At 48.2% G+C, this 22569-nt stretch overlaps 1 protein-coding gene across 5 annotated transcripts in view; it reads right to left on the bottom strand.

Annotated features, from left to right (window-relative positions):
* Window positions 1-1750: 1750 nt before the first annotated feature.
* Window positions 1751-22569, bottom strand: part of INPP4A (inositol polyphosphate-4-phosphatase type I A) — a 152381-nt gene continuing 131562 nt past the window's right edge. For 3 of the 5 annotated variants that reach the window (XM_063078963.1, XM_063078962.1, XM_063078959.1), the window contains 4 exons: window positions 20366-20463; window positions 17338-17450; window positions 13493-13647; window positions 1751-4286 (listed from right to left, as the gene is read on the bottom strand). In XM_063078963.1, the coding sequence (XP_062935033.1) occupies window positions 4154-4286; window positions 13493-13647; window positions 17338-17450; window positions 20366-20463 (499 nt within the window). In that variant the 3' untranslated portion in view covers window positions 1751-4153. Of the gene's footprint in view, window positions 4287-8647; window positions 9291-13492; window positions 13648-17337; window positions 17451-20365; window positions 20464-22569 lie in introns of those variants that run through there. The other 2 variants (XM_063078961.1, XM_063078960.1) reach the window with 1 other exon arrangement.

Below are 22569 nucleotides of genomic sequence, written 5' to 3' on the forward strand. Positions count from 1 at the left end.
GTGACTGAGAGGTCACACTACGCCCACTCAGGAGATCACTGTTCATTACTACAACATAAGGACACACAAATGCTGATGACGATTTTATGAGAAGTCTCTGTTCAAAAGTGGAGCCAACTTGCTGTCTGATATTGTTAGTAAAGAACAGAGGGTGTTTGGCCATTAGGACAACCCGTAATGAAATAACAGCCCTCTCAATGACTATCTCTGTCCTCAGAAAAACTGCAAATGGGGAAGTTGCAATCCCCAACCCCTCTTACCTTCCTCTGATCCAAACCTCCCTGAGCTGGCTCCCCTAGCCCTGGGCAGCCAGACTATGCCAAGTCACCTACTAAGCAGAGGCTGTAAAGGAAGCCAAGGGCAGGAGCAGAGTGGCAGGTGGGGCAGGAGAAAGCTCATGTTGGCTGATGTCTGGGTGTCCTGAAGTGTCCTCCCCGTTGCTCAGCTTTGAAGCAGCAAATTAGGGCTGGCTTAGAGGAGAGTCACTCTGACCTTAGCAAACTCTAAGTATGATGTGACATGTCAAAACAATTCCAGATGGATTGATCTAACCTAAAAATACTAGAAATAAGAACAAATAAATATTTAAAGAATAATCTTGGGGCATAAGAGCTAATGGCACAAATCATTAATTGTATTAAACTAAGCTTGGACTATGTGCCAAGCGAGGTGCAGCCCTCATCCAGTGCACGCCACCATAGTCACCTCACGGACAAGGATGTGGCAACCCGTCTCTCACCTTCAGTGTTGAGCAGGACTCGATTTCAGAACAAGCATTAAAAAGAAAAAGGTACATTTGACTACATGAATATTTAAACTTCTGTGTACCTATCCATCTACCATAAAGCCAAAAACCAGATGACAAATAGGTGTTAAAAATCTGCGAGATATTAACAGAGTTTAATATGTTGTATGTTAATGATGATGCAAAAGGCCAACACTCCAATGAAGTCACAAAAATGGAAATATCAGTCAAGGTATAAAAGATGTTCAAAATTCACAGTAATCAAAGAAATAGAAACTGAAACAAGGTGACATTTCCAGTGTCAATGAGAATAAAGGGAAAAGGCACGTGCTTACATTTCTGGGAGTATTTTGATAATATTCAAACTTTAAAACGTAGTTGAAAACATTAAAATTATCCTTTATTTGTGCAGTGCTACCGACAGGAATTTTGCTAAGAGAGGTCCTTGGGCACATGTGCCTAGAAGGAGGTACAAGATGCAGTCCTGGGGAGAGCCAGCCCTGCAGCCTCAAATGGAACTGTTTCAGCAGTCACACAGCAGGGACCAGGCTACCAGCAGAGATGATGTGACCCATGCATATGGACAGGAGAAGGTGACAGCAGCAACTACTACTTACAAACACTTACCACCAAGGTGCCTCACATCCATTAGGAGGAACGTACCGTTGTCCACAGTTTGCACTCGAGGAAACAGAGGCTCAGAGAGGTCAAGCAACTTGCTCAGACTCATCAGCCAGTGAGTGGCAGAAGCAGGATTGGGACCTGTGTCTGTCTGCTGCCAAGGTCCATGATCTTAACCCCATACCCTGCTGCCCCTCTGCTTCAAACTAGGTGAAAACAAGGTTATAAAACAGAAGTCTAACATGGTCCCACGTTTGCAAACACATGCATTCAGCACCTGAGTGCTCAACGCCACGCCCAGCAATGACGGTCCAGATGCCACCATCAAGCTAGTCCTTCTGATGTAGCAGAATGAATCAGGCAAGACCAAGGTTAATACTCTTGTCAGTTATTTATTATTTGTCATTCTAAAGACTAGCACTTTTACAGCATACATGGCTTTGAATGAACTAGGAATATATAAAACAGTACTATGTGTTTATATATATTAATACTGCCCCAAACAAATAAATAAAAGTATTTTAATGCACTAAGCTTGGCGAATACAACTGTATAGGGACAAAACTGTATTATACAATATTTTTACATCTTTAAAGGAAACTAAAGGCAACTGTGCTCAGGAGCTCTGACAGAATCCACATTACATTCCCAGTTTTCCACATATCTCAACATTTCTTTTTAAATGGGGGGGCCTTACGGGGAACACTGGACGGAATGTCTATTTCATGGCAGCCTGTAAAGCCACCCTCCTTATGCATATGAAACTCCAAGCTCCTACGGAAAGTGAGGGGCTGCTCCCCACGGCTGTGCAACCGGGCCTTGGCCCACAGGCATGTGCAATGCTCCGGGCCACCACCTCCAGAGAGTGCACTGAGACTGGAGTCTTGTCTACGTACTTAGCCAAGCCTTGGAGTTTTAGAGCCTTAGAGTGACCCATAACATAAAGTGAAAACTGGGAAAATAATTCACAGAAAGGTGCCACATGCAAAATTGCTGACAGATGACTCACATCTACTATATTCCCTTTGATAAACGCAGATATTTAATGCTCTTCAGACAAAAAAAAATTGTGAAAACAATATGGGTAACATTTAATTCTAAAAAAACAATGAAATTTTAAAGAAGGTAGTGATGTTAAAATGAGAAAAGATGGAACTAAAAAATTCAAATTAAATGAAACGATGGAGAGATGAAAAGCTAAATCAGCCATATTGAAAACTCTTTTAACAGGGATTGACACTTAAAGAGGAGAATGACACCAGCAGCAGCCCCCTGTGCAGGCTTCTTTGCCTCCCACCCTCCACAGTGAGCCCAGCTGCATGGGGACAGCCCAGCTGTCCACCCCCTTATGGCCGCCCCCTCTGTGACCCTGCCAAGGAGTGGTCCTGCCTGTGTCTCAGCACCCCAGGCCCCAGTGTGTTGTTATACGTTTCAAAGTGGCATTTCTAAAGAAGCCAAAAGAATAATAACTAGATTTTTGGAAATAAGAATTTCCAAGAAGTTCACAAATCATTAGTATTATTGTATGTGCCACATATAATTCTTTTATAGCCTTTTAAATAACATGTAAACATAATCATGATAAACAGAATCGATAAAACATATAATCTCCTAAGAAAAACCTGCTATGTGCAGATAAGATTCATCATCATCTTGTAAAAGATGACCAGACATAATTTTCTATGAAATTTCTAAGATTTATGGCCCATAAATCCCTTTCAGGATCTCATTTGAGGAGTTAATTTCAACTGTTTCTCAACAGCTACCTTACATAACAGAATGATTAGTGGAACAATTACTGCAAACCTAAAAATAAGACACTTTCATCAGACATTCAAACATGATTATACTGTCTTTTAGAAGAAGATATATTGGAAATCCCGCAAAAGAACATTTATTCTGAAAACAGTTAGGTTTCCACTATCTCCACAGTCACAAACTCCTCATTGGAGTGTTGTTCCTCAGACATCAGACGTGCCACATTTGAGGCCCTCGATTGATACAACTCTGCATCTAGAGCGGAGAGGGAGACGTGCCCTGTGGGCACGGTGGGAGCTGGACACGAAGCTTGAGAGAACAGGAGACAACGTACAAGGGACCTTACTGCTGGCTTTCTATCTCAAGCAGACACCCTGTTCTGTAACTCCTGAGGGACAGGAAGAAGAGTGGCCCGATTGTGTGGGCTAGTTTGCAGGTGTCATTGTCTAAGTCTTGTCTCAGGCTGATTTATCAACCTTTCAATTTCTGCTTTCTCGGGCTATGGTGTAGACAGAATAATTCATTAGAACCAATTCCTCTGACTGCATGAGTACTGACTAGCTTCTTTCCCCAAAACGTGAGTTAACATTCAACACTTATTGGTCTGCCTAGGATCTAATTATTTAATATGTTATTTACTATTTTACATTCAGATTTTTAAAAAGATTGTAATCCAATGCTCACTTTTGAGTTACTCCATAGAAAAATAAGTTAAATGAGCAGTGCCTTAAGTGGGCATTTGAAAAAGTCTTCTAGCATTTCAAACAAACCTAGCATAGTTCTTACAGGTAACTATCGATGATTCTATTTAGATGGGCAGTTGTTACCTATGCTATTGAGCCAAACATTACATCCTGTCAGTTCCAATGGGGGGGAAAACATGCTCCGTGTAGACTCTTTAGTAAAATATTTTTTAAAAAACACACAAAAATAAAAATCAATCCTTCAGGTCTTCTTGAAGAATTCATGTATGACACTAGAGGGTACCCACATTTATTACGTGACAGCTAATTAGAGGAAACCGTGTGTTCATGTTTCAACTTTTCCGTAAGTCCCTTCGGGAGGCCTGTAATGCTTGGGGAAAGCCTTCAGCTGCAGGGAATTAAATGCATATTTGCGACTTCCAACATTCTTCATTGTATTTTCTCTTCGACAACCCTCACTGGGGAAAAAACAAGCACAAGAAATGACAGCAGTAAAAAAGGAAAAAAGAAAAGACTTAAACTAAGATGAAATGAACTGATTATTTTCATAGCATTAAAAAAAAGATTGATTAATTTAAATGGGTGCTGGACTCATTTACAACAAGTACACACATAAGATGGCGGATTTCTGAACAAGGCAGTTAAGAAGCACAGAGATGGACACATGCTGTATGGGGCTGTGAATTTTGCATCTCCAAAAGCAGCGCTCTAAGTGGAAGCAAACTTTTTTAAAGTTAATGATTTCATGTATCTCGTGTTATCTGGAGTGCTATCATAACTTGTAGTTCAAAGGTTCTGTTACATAACACATTAAATGGAAAGAGAAATATTACTACTCTTACCAAAGCCTTTAAAGAGCTGCACTTTTCTACATTAGCAAGAGCTGTAATCACATCAAATTGAAAATGCTGATGTTCCTCGCAGAATTCAACATGTAGCAAAGCCATCTGGCTGAGGGGGCTGTCCTGACATGCCATCTCCACCTATGGGCCAGCTGTTCTGGGTGCCAAACAATCCAGTGGGCCCATGCCTTGTCTGCAGAGTGGGTCTGCAAGGCTATCGGGGCTGCAGTGCCGTCAATAAGTGCCCCACTGTGGTCTCCTGGTGGTAGCACTACCCTTCTCCAGGTGGGCTGCCCTCACTGTGGTCACCTCTTGTACAAGTGCCACTGAGCCAGAGAGTCCATAAGTGCCCATCCCCGGAGAACTCGCTAACAGCATCATCCCCAGCTGCATTTGATGGAGGGTTGTCACGGCAACCCAGTGGGCAGAACAAGTGCTTTCCAGGAGGATGAGCAGTCAGGCCTCACATGCTCAATGAGAGCACCAGGGGAGTTCTCTGGGAAATGTTCTGGTGTAGACATAAAATTAACAGGCAAAAACGATTTTAAATATAAATGACTCCCCACAGCACAGTATAACTTGATATTTTTCTATGGTTCTAAGACTAACAATGAAATCAAATAGTTATCAAATTTTGTACAAAACCCCCCCTTATGAGGTGTAAAATTTGCAGTTACCAACAAATAGTGATTTAAAAAAATATTTCAAATCGTATGAAGACTGTTATGTCATGCATTTAAAAAAAAAAAATCAGTGGCAGCTGCTCAAGCCTCTTAAAGTGAAAGTGACAGTCTCATTATCAAGAACATATAAAATATTCTTGGTAAGACAGTAATTTTTATTCAAAAGATAAGCTCGGGTATTTTAGAAAAGTATTCACCTGGTTGCTATGAACGAATTTAGTAACTCATGTGCTTTCTTGTCACAGAGCCTCAGCCCTCAGCTAGATGTGTGTCATCTGAGCTGAAAAGCTAGGCCACATGAGGTTTTTGTCTAACATTCAGAAATCAGATAAAAATACAATCTATTTAAAGCAGAAGCCATAGGTTCCTATACACAGTTTATCTCTTTTAATCTTTGGAAGCTGTTACATTAACGGACTATTTCAGAAATGGCTTCTCCATTTACATAGAAATGTACAAACTTCTTAAAAACCACCTATCACTAGTAAATGCCACACTGCCTTGAAGAGCAAGGAAGAATAATGTGTCAACTTGGACATTATCTTTTATTTACATGTTAAAGGAGCTGATATCTGGTTTAGCTGGCTGAATACATTATACATGAAATTATAATCACAATTACACTTTCATTTCAATTTAGTTTTATTTACTTTCCCCCGAATGTTTGACTTCACAGAACCTGGCTGGCGCAGCTGGTCTGCGCGTGCAGACGCCGTGTTTAGATGCGCTGGCACTAGGGCTGCGTGCGGTGGGCAGAGGCGGCGAGGGCGTGCCGTGGTGACGGGCGTGTCTGCTGCAGAGGCCAGCCTGCCACCCTGGGGCAGGACACTCCCACTGACCACACTAGCTGCATAATTTTTTCAATAACTCAAGTTGAGAAGATCTTGGATAGATTTTAGCAGGAGGGAATTGATTATTTCAAAGCTACATGATTACTTTTTATTATATCAATAATTTCTTTTCAAGGACATCCAGTTTTGAAATGAAAACTTAGAATGGAAACCTCAACTGACAACTAATTTTAAGGAAAACTCTGGTTTTCCCTTTTTGGTGGGGCTCTTCCGCTTTAGAACTCATCTGGACGCATCAAGTCTCTTGGTGGCTCTGTGGCAGACACAGAGAGTGGCTGCCGCTCCTGTCGCTTTGTGCCACTTTGTAAAGATCTACCTGGGCCAAGCCATGGGAGTAAACAGTGACTGACACACCAGTTGAAAAATGTATGCAACTATTTTATAAGACCTCCCAAAGGGAAACCCTCCTGAGTATGGTTTCTCTGACTTCAGAACGCTGACTTAATACCGAACATCTAGAGTTGGCGACATTGACATGCCTCTGCACTAACATTAGGAACAACCTAAAAAGCATCACCAAACGTCAGTGACTTCCCTTTCTGGCCTTGTCTCCCCACCTTTGCTTCATCTGCCTATCTCTCCCTGAAGCAGACAAGACTCTGGATATGTATTTGGCCTCATTTCATGAGCAAAGGGCCTTAGTCACATTGAAATTCAGTATGAAGAGTGAGCGTACTGAGTTTCTTTTCTCAGATAGTTTTAAGAAAAAACTCGAGCCACTGCCTCAGCTGGCTCCCTGCTGGCTCTTTTCTAGGACTAGCCCTCTGGAAGTGCACGGGGAGAGCACGCTGCTTTCTGACCAGCCCCTGGAAGAGAGAACAGAGAGGCTCATCCTCTCTCCCATTCTATTTCTCTCAACCCAAAAGCCAAACCCACACAGGACAGGCAAGTGTGGCTGGCACCACGACAGTGAGGATCTGGCTGTGGTGTCCTTCAGGTACCCTCGCTGGGGTCCTGGCAGGAGTCCCTGGAGAGCATCACAGAGCACCCTGGGGGACGGAGGGGCACCGTCTGTAGTCTGAGGGCCTCCCTCGGCTGGGCACGGTGTCTGCATGACCGCTAACTCTGCCCTGGAGGTGGACATGCACACATGTCACCACCACACACATCAGGGGTGTGTTACCCCAGGCAGGGACAGAGAAGCTGTGGACTCTACTTTCCCCTTTTCAAGTAAAGCACACAAAATGGTCTTAGAGTGGGAGTGCACACGTTGACATGAAAGAGAGCAAGTGGCAAACACACCTTTCAAAGATTCACAGACTGGACAGGATCGTGTCCAGTGCTTACTGTCATGCTGCTACAACACGACCAATCGGTTGGCATTCGGTGAGAGACTCCCTACTGAAGGATGTCAGCAGCTGTGCTACAGGACAGCCACCTCATTTATTCGAGAAGAGATGAGCAAACACTTTGCACTGTGGAAAAGGGGGCTCACCTACAAAGGTGGTGCCTCCCTAGGGATCCTGCTCAGGAGGTCTAGAAAGAGGGTTTTCCTGGGGTGTGATGGTGATGGCCTCTGAGCTGATGCCAAACCAGAGAAACCCCAGAGTAAGGTCTGGAAGTCTTGCAGAGAGGATAGAGAGGCCGGATTTTGTGGCAAACTGGGTTTGGGTGCATGCAAGAGTGTCCAGTTTCTGGAAAAGCCAGCTTCTCTAAATCACTGCAATTTTTCTAGACTGGTGAAAGAAACCCACTTTCATAAAATAAAGCCTATGGGGAACCAGCTGAAGGCTGAAAACAAGCACAACATAATACGAACTAGAAAACAGAGAAGCCACTATTACTTATACAGAGTGTGTGGAATTTCCCCCTAATATATTTGATTACCGTTATAGATGTACAGTTATCCTCTGCCACATATGAATGTTAAGGTCACAAGTCATCCCATTTTAGGGCCACTGCCATGTGAAAAGTAAGAGTGATAAGAGCAGAAACCAAAGTGATCCTCTCTCTCTCTCACAGCTCCATCTGCCACAGCCACCCAAAAGCTAAGCCTCACTTTTCGGTAAATTTCCTTTGATTTTTTTTCCCCCACTATTAACCATATTTGATTAGTAAGAGAGAAAACAAGCCTGAACTATAATCTGGAATTAAAGATGTATTTTTTTTTAAGTGACAAACGCTATTTCAAGAAAAATAAATATGTATAATTTCAACAGCCTTTTGTTACTATATGCATTAATTCTTGGAATCAGTTTAATGATCCTTACAGAGCTAAGAGGAAATCTAAAGTCACATGTAGTGTGTCACCTTTATGTGCCTGACTTGGTGTGATATGCTATTGTAGTCACAGCTTTCTGTCACCCCCAATTGGAAATAATAACATAAGAGAGAAAATGTTACGGTTCTGCAAACTGTTTGCTACTATAATTCAGGGACTACGCTTTGAAATGAAAGCAGAAAGTACATGTCCTATTGAATAGGTCTATCTAGATGAGCCAGTTATAAAGCATCTATCTTTTTCATTTCTCTTCAAAAGGAAAGGAAAGGTTAGCAGTACACTTAAAGAAAATAGTATCAAATATACAAATTGTTATCAGACAGAATTCCTTGCTCTTGGAAACAGGGCACATAGATATACAGGTAATAAATAGGTTTACATCAGAAGGTAAGAGATTTGGTACAAGTAACTCCAGGCCAGCTAAATGATGCATCAACAGGGCACCGTAAGAACATGTCATAAGCACTGAAGACACTGCATGGCTCAAACGAACAAGTCCTCTTGGTGACATAATTTGGCAGGTATTTACAGTTCAGAAGAACAGAATGTCAAACTGTAAGGCATGAGATATTTCTTGGCAGACCACGCTTGGACACATTCCTTCTGTCCAGTTAGGTACACGGTGGCTGGACATGTTCTGGCACGTTTGTTTGCTTGTGACTTATTAATTTTTCATAATGATATTCATTTGCAACGCAATTTGGTCACCAGGTACACTATGCTCAGAAAGAGCCACACAATCAGTAAATTGGGGCTCAGAGCTAATAAAGGAATGGAACAGAGGAGGCTGGGGTCTAGCCTTAAGTCTCGGATGGGCACCAGGCCGCTCAAGTTCTTCTGGGTGACTACCTCCCGTGTTCCAATGCTGTGAAAAGGAAAAAGTTTGGGAGAAAGGAAAAGAAAAAAGGAAAGGAAAGAAAAGCAAAGAAAGAAAAAAGACACATGGATGGATTTTATCAAAAAGTATGGAAAAAAGAGGAGAACCAAAATATAAGATAAAAAAAATTGAAATGAAGTCACAAAAGAAAGAAAAGACGATATGCAGAGAAAAGGGTGTGAAAGGATGACCAAAACAAAACCAGCACAATTACAGGAAAAAAGGAGAGAAAGAGAAGTGAAAATAAGAAAAAATACTGCAGTCCACTGAAAAGAGACACATGTAGGTTGAATGGATGGTTTTCCATGTTCACTCCCTCTCGGCTGGCCAAGCGCAAGTCCATGCTGCCGGCCATGCTCGCACACTCGGCGCAGACAGGCGTTCTGAGAAGCAAGCCGAACATGAAGAACCATTGGGCGTTGACCTTCCCACAATGCCCAAGCAGGGGCAGTGCAAGGGCTGTGGCTAAAGCTGCCTCTTGATGAGCCACACAAATGGAAAAACCACTGACCTCAGCCCTCAACAGTGCAGAGTCTCCACCGGACCTGCTAAGGGTCTCAGGCTAAGCAGTGGCAGATGTCTCCACCTTTGCAAGTTATTGTTCTACAAGAAGATCCCCAAGTAGAGAATCCAACCAAACCAACACTGGCAATTTGGGTTTTTTCCCCCTTTTGGTGCTAAAGAAGAAATGTACTGAGGTGAAATGGTGCCTAGAACCACCCAACTCTGGAACCGCATCCATGACTACCAGGTGGCAACAGTGGCACAGAATTAGAGGTCCTACACACAGCAGACAGCCTGTGAAGGATCCCCTTGCAGATGGGTAGGCAGGAAGTCAAAGGTCCCCCCCTTCACGCTAGGTTCTCCCAGGCTTTCTCAGAGGAATGGCCTGGAGTGGTTCTGCTGGAACATGCCTTTCTGACAGGGGACACTTTCCAAAGTTGGTGAGCACTGACTGTCACATTTCCTGCCAGGGTGGGCTGATGGGTCACTACGGCGACTCAGGATGACCCACCTATATGAGGGTTTCAGCCCCTGGACTGGGGACAGGGGCACCTCCAGTGGTGGAGACAGCTCACATGGCTCTCCGGAGCTGAGTATGTACGTGTCTTCCCAACTGCTTGTTCAGCGGTGCCACACTGGGAGCTTGAAATGGGCCCCTGTGGGAGTACTGAGGCTGCCAAAACCAGCAAACACTACAGACCAGGGTTGCAGAGAGAGCTGGGCGCTGAACATTTATGGCACAGCACTGGCCGCTGCTCTCTCTGGGCCTCCGGGACACAGCCTGGGTGTCGGCTCTGCACCCCCAAAGGCCTGCGCCCTGCCTGCATGCTCTGCTCTTCCATCTGATCAGACGCAAGCAAGAAAGCCTGAGAACCAAAACGTATTCTCCACTCAAGGGCATGGTCAAGATTTATTACAGCCCCTGAGGACGCCCAGCTGAGGAGCTAGCTACTGAGGCAGCCAGAAATGCTAGCTGGTCACTCAGCCACCTAAGCCTTGCCATCGATTAAACAGATCCATGTCTTCCCCACACGGGGAAATCCAGAAGACACAGAAGTCAGGTGCAATGGTGTCACCTTAAAACAAACACCTGTGGCAAGAGCCTGAGGTGCTGGAGGGTCAGCTCAGGGCAGTGGCAAGCACTGTTCCCAGGCTGATGCTGAGAATTCTGGGGCAGGCAGAGGGGACATGGGATCGAGCTTTGTTTTGTTTTTATAAATTCTTATTTAGTTATTAAAGTAATACACGTTCACTGTAGAGATTACGAAAATTCAGAAAAAAACAAAGAAAATTTTAAAAGACATCTGTAATTGGGGGCAGGGGGTGGGGCTTGGAGGCAGAGGCGGGTCAAGGGAACGGTGCCTGTTCCCATAAGAGGAAGGTCTCAGGGTCCTTACCTATAAAACAGAGAAGGGACACCAACTGTGGAGCCTCAGAAGCACTTAGAATTGCAACAGGCATGAGAGCGCCCAGTGAAGGCAATGACATGGGGCGGGAGTGTCACTGGTATGGGAGCAATGTATTAACCATTAAAATTATTAAAAAGCCTCACAAAGGCACATATTTTTTTAACTAAAGAATCAAGCTGGAAAATGTGGATAGGAGAATATATAAGAATATTCACTGCACCCTTGATTAAAAATGCTGAAAAACCATATATACTTAAATATTCAGTGACAGCAAACTAGATAAATTTTGGTGTGTTAAAAGTGATAGGTCAATATTTATTAACCTGAAAAAATACTCACACAACAGTTAAATGAAAAAAAAGTAGACTAAACCAACAGGCAGAATTACACATGTAATTTGTGTGTGCACGTGTGTGTTCTTGTGCATATATAGGTATCTATATATGAAAGAATATGTATCAAAATGTTAACATGGCTACCTGTTAATCCTAGGAACATATGGATCCCGTTACCAGCCAGCCGCCAAAAAAAAAAAAGTAGGAATATAGAGGATTCTCCTGGGGAGGGGAGTGTGCGTGTGTTTGTATACAACTAGTGTAGGGGCTTATTTGAACCTTCTAATTTTCCTACAAGGAGTGTATCAATTACTTACGGTGGTTAAAAGTTTAAAAAAGTGCTTCGCAAGTTGTAACAGTTGTAATATCTGTCCTGCGCGTGCTTGGGGCAGCCCCAGTGGCGCCAGGCTCAGTGATGGGAACTACTTTCTCCCGGGTCTCCTGAGACCTTTTTTTTTTTTGGATGGCTGGCCGGTATGGGAATCCAAACCATTGACTTTGGTGTTATAACATCATGCTCTAACCAACTGAGCTAACCAGCCAGCCTGGTCTCCTGACACCTTTATTTTGTGCTCAGATGTAATCAGAATGAATTGTTGTTTTTGTGGAAACTGTTCAAGAGCCCAAGAACTGGATAGAGGTCTCTGCAGCAACTGCATGCCTAACTCAGGGCTTGATCCTGATCTTTGCTTCCACAAACACAGGGATCCCTGCCTGTTTCTTTCTCCTTTCTTCTCTGGCAGATGTCTGCAGCTCACCAAAGCAGCCCCTCCCAGCACCATGCAGCTAAAGGGGCACAGACATGGCTGCCACCCCATGGCACCAGGGGTTGCACTGGACCTCAACCTTGAAGGGCACCAAGGATCCTGAGGGCAGGCCCTTAGTCAAGGTAATTAAAAAACAAAATAAAATAAAGGTGCCCCAAGGCAGGGGTCTCTTGAGTCTCCACTGCTTCTCTGAGTCTAAGGACAGAGAGAATGGTGAACTTTAACAGGGAAATTTGGATGAACCTGGAAAGACAAAATAGGGACAACACGATTCCAGTTTTACAAAACGCTATTATCAAGAGGCAGGAGCTCACGCATCACTTTTGTGCATTGTGAGAAGGTCAAATGGCAGAAACATACAGAAAGGATAAGAGAATTGAACGTTTTAAAGAATTTGGTGAGAGGACAAATGATACAGAACATTCAGAAGTGACTGTAAACAAGACTTTAACAGCATTGGTGACTACATCGAAGGAGATGGGAAACCAGGTTTCTTATCCTTTCTTTTGGTATGTGAGGGAGGGGGCTGCCCAGCAGTGCTTGAAACAGGCATCGATCAACAGTGGACAGTTTTAGTTCTGGGTTTCATTCTGCCAACACACCTGCTCCCTCAGAATCAGAACATCATTAGGGTGAGGTTGCCAGGACACACTGACAGCTGTCACCAAAAAACACTCACTTAACACTGTGCTCATAGAAGCAAACTGTGTCGCCTGCTAGAGAAGCAGCGGGGCAAACCAGTGCAACCTGCAGACGCGTTTTCTTCGTTCAAGTTTGGCAACGTATACATATATACACATACACAGCATCCGCAGCAGAAGCCTGCTGAGAAAGCGCTGGCCCTAAGTCACACCCGCAGCCAGGCAGGTGGCCGCGTGTTACTTGACTCACACGGCAGCATCCAAACGCCCCTTTAACTGCCTGACACCACGGCTTGCCGGCTGGTCTCCCCGTTTTCAGCACAGTCCTGCTCAGAGAGACTGCTAGCTCTTTCTCCCCCTTGCCTTACAAGGGAACACTGGGAATTTGACAGCGCCACTAGCTTGATAGTTTGTTAAACTTGAGGGGAGACTATGTCAGGGGCCCACACAGCAGGGCCCAGGAAGGGCGGGCAGCGGCTCATCTGCAGTTTACACAGGCGGGCGGCGGGGCAGGTGGTGGGCAGCGGCACTCACCTGCGCATGCACTCCAGGGCCTGGGTGAACACCTGCGGGGCCATGCCGTGCTCGTGCTGCAGGATCAGGCACTGCTCCAGTGTCACCGACATGGCCGTGCGGTCCTTGGCACTCTTGCAGCTGGTGAACCGGACCCCATTAAGGCGGCGGCAGATCTGCCAACAGGAAAACAGGCCATGCTTAGGAGGGAGCCTCTGCAGAGTGCCGGCATCTCCACAGCCAGAGAGGCTCCCAGCCGGCCCATCAGGGCACGGGTGGAAACTCAACGCCCAGGCCTGGCCAGACTCTGCCTCTGCCCCCAACTCCACATCCTGAGGGCCAGCAACAGAAACCAAGTCATTCACAGACACAAGCCCCTTTGGGGGCCCTGCTGCCCGAGAGCTTCCATCCCTGCCATCCCTCGTGTGGCTGCCTTCTCCCAGGGGACGCTCCTCCTCAGTGCTGAGGCATCACAGTCTGACCCCCACCAGCTATCCCCCTTCAAATCACGCCCCCACCCTCCTGTCACATTCAGCCTTTTACTGCTGATCCCTGGGGGAGAGAGGGCAGTGAGATGACCTGTTCAGGGTCAGAGCCACTCACAGGATGCCCACAGTCCCTGACCAGGCCAACTGGAAGGCAGGGGACAGATCTGCTGCTCTCTGGTCTCCTCCTTCATCCACACAGATGGGAACAGCTCAGAAGATCCACTTCCCTGTAGCTCCCTCCTGACCACCAGGCCCCCAGGCCCTTCCTGCCCCACTCCACCTCCCTCAGGCCTCGGGCACAACAGAATGCCTCACATGGTGCAGGCAGGGGCTGGGGGCAGCCTCCAGAACTGCGAAAAGGCCACCTCAGTGCACCTCTTCTCTCCACAGACAAAACCTTTTGGGGCATTTCCTCTGCAGCATGACATACGATCCTAGATACAGTCCCCAAATCCAGCAAACTCTAAAACAGAAAAGAATTTTTTTTTCTGTGGGTTTGTGGCAATCTTGATTAGTGGCACAACCAGATTTGAGCTGATGTGAGACTATTTATAATCTTTATTTATCCCATTTTATGTAAATATTCCTACTTTTCAATAACAAAATATTATGAATTTGACTCCAGAGTGCTGCCCCAGGCTCCCGAGAGATGTTAAATCATAAACATGCACCAAGGTACACACATATCATGTGTACCATACTGCATGGACACAACTGTGTACTATATTCTTTTCTAAAATCTGAAAACCTGTGAATTCCAAAACATCTGGCCACAAAGGCTTTAGATAAGGAAGGGACTGTGGACCTGTGCCAGGCACCGCGCCATGAGAGCAATGCTGATATTTAATGAAAATTCATCCAAGCTTTGCGATGCTAGCTCCCAGTTATCTGTTTACTCCAGAAAAGTATCATCGTCCTCGACTGCCCTGAAGATGGCACCTCCCCTGCTTCTCAGGCCAGCAAAGCCAAGAACATGCTGGTCACTACAGGGGACACTACTAGACACCAACATGGTGCAGTCCTAAGAACTCTGTCTAGGGAAAGACAAAATAGAAAAGGCCCAAATTCAGACAAGACAATCAAGAAGATGATAGGCTGCTTCTGAGGACAAGAAAAGAAAAGAAAAACATTCCTAAGTCGACCCTGAGCACGCTGAAGTGAGGGTGGGCCAGGGATGCTCACTGAATTCCACAGGCTGTAGGAGTTCGTGACCAAACACATGGCATATGCTGGAGCCATCAATAGGTTCCCAAAATGTTTAAACTCATAGATGGTGCAACCAGAGCTAACATGAGGGGCAGGAAGGAAGGAGGGGTGGCCGGAAGTGCATCGTTGCCCAAGAGGGCACCACAGTGCCAGGCTCCTGTCTGCAGAGAGCCATCAGGCAGTTTGGGGGCTCTGGCTGGGTCTCACCCTCTGTGAAATGAGGGGTTAGACCTGACTAAAGACATCCCAGCTGTTTAGGCAAGGACATTTGTTCATACAAAGAAATGAAAACAGGTAAGATCCAGAAAAGGGCAGCAGCTCTGGTCACATCAGGGATGGGAGAACTTGGTGCCTGAGTGGCTCGGCACTCTGCTCCCACACCCATCCGTCCCCCTCCGGGGATGCCCAGGGTTCCGTGGACAATGTGAGATCTGACTCATCCAAGGGTCTCACGAGCCTTCCACCTCTGACTCTATGCTTCTGTACCTTGAGGCCTCTGCTGGGAACAAAAAGAACAGGACTGGGTGGACTCTTCTCTGACACAGTTACAGGGGATGGCCAATTGTCCCTATAGATAATGATTTTTCTACCATATGGCAATAGAGAAATAGGTCCACACTCTCAAACAAGGTATGCACAAGGTCTCTGCATCCACACTTCTCTGTAAAGCTGTGGGTCTATTCTAAGGAGAATAAATCAGTGAGTGTATATCCCATGTCACTGTTCAGAGATGTAGCTGCGACACACTCTCGACTCCACATCATGTGGGAAGGGGTTACTCTTTGTTTCAAGTCTTGCAAAAGTAGTTGTGTAAGAGGTTGTCACAGCCTGGCTGGGGGTGTTTAGCGGCCCCCCCTCTCCCAAAATAAAAACAAGATGAAAGAAAGTAGGGAAGCAGGCCCCTACAACCGGCAGGCATGTGCCCCACCCCATTTGCTGGGCCTGGCCTGAGTAAGCAAGGCCAGATGAGGCCCCCAAACCCAGAGGATACTTAAGAAACGAGGCCTGTGAAACCTGCCAAGCTTTCTGTCACTCAGTGCTTCAAAATGTTTTCTGTTGTAACTAAAAGATTCAAAGGGCAGCCCAGAGAGGGGACAGCTACAGACCGACCCCTCCCACATTCTCCAGGAAGATAGTCTCACCGGCCAGACACCTGAAAGGGTAGATAGATTACTACACAGAGGGGAATGTTCACTCTTTAAATCTTAATTCAACAGAGATCAGTAGCCACAGCCATTAATAAACCCACAATGTGGAGCACATTCACAAAGAGGGACTTTTTCAGGCTCCAAATATAGGACCTAATAACCAACTTGAAATGGCCCTCAAGCACTGTGACCAGCTGAGACCTGCTGCTGCGGTGGAAGACACTCCAGGCTGAGAGGAACACTTCCCTGACAAGGAAGACAGTGACACTTCAGAATGAGGTGCTCAGGAAAGCTGTGGGGGATGCCCCCCACCTGCTACTAGGGCTCTGCAATGCAGGGAGGTGGCCCAGGTGTGGATGGGCAGTGCAGTGCCAACTCCGTCCTGCGTCCACCACTCCCCTGTCCTTGGAACAAGTACAGCAGCCGCAACGGATTGCCATTGGGGGCTGCTTATGCCCCTGGGTCCCCGTGCCGGCTGGTTTTGCTGCCTTGGAGATGAATTAAACCCACCCCTTGTCGGGTGAGTGAATGAGGAGCTGTGAAACTGCTCTGAATCCCGGGCTCAGAGCCTGACCTGCAATTCCAGAAGCAGCCTGATGAGAAGATGCTCACAGTGCAGGTACGTGGGAGTGAGATCAGAACCGAAATGTACGATAGAGATTTGAAAGGTCACCACGGTCTCCCTTTGGACCTATTAATAGATGTAGCAGGCAGTGAGTTTTTGCTGGCATCAATTGTGCAGGCTTCTGAAGGTGACAACTGTCATCAGTCCAGCTATTAAGTGCCCTCAAGGGATAGACTCTGTGTCAAGCTTACTGGAATCCCGGCAGCCCCAAAGGAATGAACTCACAGGCAGCGTTCAGTCTCTTCCAGAGTTCTAGAACAAATTCAGGGACTTCCTGACGTGCCTCCATGGAGAAACTAGCTCTCTCCCTCCCAGCTGAGACCGTGATTTGTCACTGCCACTGTTCTGATATGGGCAGCAGGTGCAGCACTAGCCTCCTTTCCTCACTGTGACGAGTACCTCAGCAGCTTGCCAGAGAATGTCGACATTCTTATTCTTGCGGGCATGCACGTTCTGACCCAGAAAACGCAGCAGCTCGGGCAGGCACGTCTGACTTCGAGATCGAGGTAGACCTGCAAGAGAAGACAAGTCCGTGGGAGTGGGTGTCGCACCGGGAACTTGGCCCTGATGGTGGGAGCCCACCCAGGTAAGCTGCGGCGGCGGGAGCTAGGAGGGAGGGAAGCGTTTAGGGACTGAACGGGGCCAGTGGCATGATGAGAGCTTTCCTCACTGCCATTTAGTTCCACCTTCAAAGGACAATCACTTTGTCTCCTTTCTGCTCTTCGGAGGGGCAGGAGAATGAACAGTGAATCACCTAAGGAACTTCTTGTAAATATCCACGACTCCCACGCCCCTCCCAAGGGAGGGAGAGGGGAGGGACTGAGGGAGACCCACCTAGTCTTAAAAACCTCCACCAGGGTGGAGGACGTTGGGGCAGCAGGTCTTGGCCACAGAGTGGGCCTGATAACCTTGGGGTAATCTGGAAAGTGCAGCCTCCTCCAGGGACCTCTGCCCAACTGGAGAAACATGTTCTGAACGACCCTGGGAGGCCTCCCCAACGCTCCTTCTAACAGCTTCCCTCCTCCACTGGGATGATCTTCAGGCCCTTTCAGGACCCCACGAGCCTGAAGGTCCGTCAGATTGCCTCGTCTAAGAAACCCAGGCCAAAGTAGAGGAAAACCAACCACTCCCGAAGGCACTTTGGGACTTTCAAATACCGGGATTATCAAGAGTAAAGAGAATAGCCTCAAGGTCATGGTGAAGGAAAATAGCTACAGTGTCTAAATCTCCGAATCAAAACCATCCACGTGGCATTCTGGGATCTAACCACAAATGGTCTCTAGCACACCACCTCGCCCTGGCGCACACAGGATGCTGTGCTAATTGTTTCATGCTCCTGACGTGTGTCCAGCACTGCACTGGTCAGGGGACAGGGCAGAAAGAATTTTCCTGCCTGCGAGGGGCTCGGTCTGCAAGGGAGGCTGAAGGGCCCCGAGGAGGAGCTTCAGGTAACTCGGGTGTTCGCCCTGTGGAGGAGACAGTATTATCGTGCCCCCCAGACCAACTGCAGCTTCTCTCGGGACTGCCCTGCTGCCCCCAGTTGAGTGATGCCTGCTCTCTGAGGAACTGCGCACACTGCAGGGTATCCAGCTGGGTGGGCTGCAGTTCCAAGCCTCACAGACCAGCAGCTCTCCTGGGTCTGAAGGGTCCCTGGGCCACCGCTCCCCCAGCTCTCTGCATCATGGTCCAGTCTGCTGGTCCAGCTCCGGCAGCGCCTGCTCCTGCAGGTCTCACCCTTCCTTGGCCTTCATCACCAGCTGCTTTAACATCCCCTGCAGCCTCGGCAGTGCTGGAAAGTGCCCGCCCTCCTTCCCGAAGATGACGCCCACCGCTCCCACTTTCATCCTTAGTGCTCTCCCCACTGGTTCCCTGGTGGCCCTGCTGATGATCCTGATCCTCCAGCCCACGGCTGTTCCTGCCCTTCAGCAGTCAGAGAGGCTGCCTGGCTTCACCCAGGTCCTGGGAAACTCCCGCTCCAGGTCTCAGTGTCCGCATCTGTGAGCGGCTGTGAAACCCGTGCCCAGCTCACAGGGCTGCCGTGGGACTGGACTGGATCGTCCATGGAGCGTGTGTGAAGAGGGCCTGGCATGTGGTGAGGACATGACAATTCCGTCAGTTTAACCATGATCACTGCTGGAGAACACGAGGACGCTTCAATAACTGGGTTCCGAAGTGCCCGATACTGTGACCGTCAGCTGAGTGCTCGGAAGACCCTTTTACTCGGCTCTTAATGTCATGTTTGCAACACTGGATGCAGCATCTCATGATCACCCAGGGAGTTTCTGAGACCCCGACACCCAGACCCTGCCCCCACCACAGGCTTCAGAGCCAGACAGCCCCTTTCCCCATCTGACATGGACACCAACACTAGCCTCGGAAGGTGTGGGGCTTGGTACAGAAATGTGTGCAGCACTTAGCCCAGCGCCTGGCACATCAGTGGCCTGTAAATGTTCGCCAGCATCATCATTTCACGACCATTTCTAAACTCTGAGATCTACAGTTCCTTCCAGCTGAACACAAATGAAGCCTGGCCACATCTTCTGAGCCAAAATGGTCTTCCCCCTTTGGAATTTCCCATCCAAGAACATTAATGCAGTGTTGATAACACCAAGGTCAAGGGCTCAGACTCCCGTATCGGCCACACACAAAAGAAAAAGGAACATTAGTGTAACTCAGTGTCTCCTTCACCTCTGTGTGGCGCCTCCTAGAGGCGGGAGCCACCCACACAGAGAGGCAGAGCAGCCTCTGGACGCCTTTCCCTTCCAGGCAAGGAAGGGCTCATTCATTCACCATCTGGTCCTGTGGTGCTTTACACAGAGCAGGTGCTCCGTGACTATTTACTGGGGGAATCCGGGAGAGAAGTGCACATGGGAAGGTAATGCTGCGCAGCCCTGGGCCCTCCTGCAGCATCTTCACTGGGGGCAGAGAGCTGAGCGTCAGTGGAGGGACTACTGCTGTCACCTCTCTGCCACCTCCAGGGCATGCGGTGATGGGGGCCATCTTGCCCCCAAACACCCAGCATCTTACCCTCTAGGTACCGCGGAGCGAGGTGTGTGGGCAGCTCACCAGACCCCTGGGCTAAGGGTGGGTCCTGCCTCTGTGACCCCACGTCCCACCAGCAGGTGCACAGTGAACACCAGCGACCATGACAGAGTGTGGGGAAGCCCAGGTTATGTAGGTTAGAAGAGAGATGAGCCAGCGCCACAGCTGAGGGAAGCTCCTCCAGGTAGAATTCAAGCCAGGCAGAGCGTGGAGAGGCAGGTGGGCTGCCGTGTGTGAAGGCGGACAGTGCAGGCACGCGCACACACAGAGGCAGCGCGGGCCGGCAGTGTCGGAAAGGTCAGTGAGCAGAGCAGACAGCCTGAGCCCAGACGTCAGAGGTGGAAACACAGACAGGTGAGACCCCCAAGAGTGAAGGAGTACTTACAGTCCTCAGGCAAGACTTCCTTAAACTGCTCAAAGTAGGAATTTAGCCGCACCAAGCTCTCCACATTGATGACTTCTTGTAAAGATGTATCGCCAAACCTTGGGGAGTTGTAAGGGGATGCCATTAGTTGGCTAATGTCACCTTCTCCTACTACACACACTGTGATAGCATGAAAGCTAACAGTGTCGATTCTCCCAAACACTATTTTGCACATCCAAATTCTAAGCCACTTTCCTTCTCCTGAGCACAAGGTCATCTCTACAGTGTTGGTGACCAGTTTAAACATGTTTCACTGGCAGAACCACACATAATTTGTCACAGTCATGCCTCAGAGATGGTGGGAGCACAATCTGTCCCAAACCCAGAGACTGAGGCCCCGTCTTATGCGGCACAGGAACTGTTTTAGTGTGGCTCGGCCCAGAATTCCCATGTCCTCTGTCTCAGAGGTACTTAGAAGAGGGGATGGCAGTGGGGCACGGCCCTGTCCTCAAGACTGCAATCAGTCACTGCCCGACGAATGAACACCTGACTGTCCCTCCTGGACTGATCGTGAGGCCCCTTGCCTTCTCTCTCACCCTTCAGGGCACACCCCACATGCATGTGCCAAATGCCTACAGGAAGAGGTCGTGGATACCACCTGCAAGGGAGGCATAAAGTGATCCTTAGACAACACAGGCTCTGAAGTCCAAGACACAGGTCCCTAGTCCAGCCCCCCACCCCCAGCTGAGCAGCCTTCCTGAACATCACCTCTTTATGGTCTTATGACTTCCCTCAGCAACAGGACCTCCTCCTGTGGGTCAGAGCCCATCCACCCCTGGTGCCCACCATGGCTTCTCCTCCAGGCACCTGCTCCCTCGGAGCGTCCCCGGCCCCAGGCCTGAAGCCTCCACGCTCTGTGGGCTTTCCTCTCAGCTCATGAACAAGCCCACTAGCCAGTGCGCTGGGAGCAAACCAACGAGCAAGGCCAAGACCCTGTGCTCTCAAGTCCTGCCCATCCTCAGCATCACGTCCTTCTCCACCTGCCCCCTGCTCACTGCATCCGGCGCTGCCTCGGCCCTTTCCAGAAACTGCTCCTGCAGAGTCGTCGGGATCAACAGCTGCCAGATGCAAAGAACGTCATTCTCCCCTAGGGACATCTCCCTGCTGGGGTTCCCAAGCTGCTGCCTGCTCTCCCTGAAGTGGGCTCTCCCAGCTGTGCACACACCTTTGAGGTCTCTGCTTCCTGGGCTGGTGCCCTCAACCGAGCCCAGCTCACCACCAGCCCCGAACGTGGCCCTCCTCCTGTCTCCTCCCCCGATCTAGAAGCCTGGGTCTGTCTGGTCTACACCTCACTTCTCTCTCTCACACCAGCCCAATTGCAGACCAAATCCTTCTACTTGCCTCTTAACCAACTCTCCAGTCTGAACTCATCTGCATGACCCCTTCCCTGCTCCAGGTCACTTCCTCTGGCCTAGGCTCTCTCCAGCAACCTCATCACACTTGTCCCCTCACCCCCTTCTGGCACATGGCCAGCAAAATGATCTACTTAACGTGTCCATCCCAACCCAATTCTTCAAAATCTCCCAGCACCCATGCCATGCTTCCTGCGTGGGGTGACCCTACACCTAGGGATCAAGGGACACTGACCACTGGGCTCAAAGAACCCAGCAGCAAAATGGCAGAGCATCCTGGAGACCAAATTTCCTTAACAGCAAGTACTTTAAGATGTCTTTTTATACTAAAATGCACATGTCACTATAATATAAATGGCAGCACAAGAGAGATCTTCATTTACTAGTGGAAAGCCATCACAGGCTACACACACCCAGCTCCCCCGTCTGACCCACACGCAGGTATGCACACACAGGCATGCATGCACACACGAGCACACCTGGCTCCTCTCTGCTGTGTGGCAAGTGACCCTGCAGGACAGTTTACAAGGCAGAAGCCTTCAGATCAAGGCACGACTCTTGGGCTGGCACACACGACCTCTCTGCCCTCACCACTGCCCATCCTGGTCTGGACCCTGGTGCCTTAGTCCCATGCTGTTTCTCCCCACCAGGCCTTTGCTCAGTCTTCTTGGCCTGGGACACCCAGTCTCTCCCTTACCTCCTCAACTCTCTAACTCCTACTCACACTTCAAATCCCACCTCAGCCATCACCCCCTCCAGAAAGCCTTCCAGAGACCCTCTTGGACCTTGGTGGGTACCCCTACTCGGGATCCC

This window comes from Cynocephalus volans, chromosome 14, assembly GCF_027409185.1.
Source record: "Cynocephalus volans isolate mCynVol1 chromosome 14, mCynVol1.pri, whole genome shotgun sequence".
Classification (NCBI taxonomy): Eukaryota; Metazoa; Chordata; class Mammalia; order Dermoptera; family Cynocephalidae; genus Cynocephalus; species Cynocephalus volans.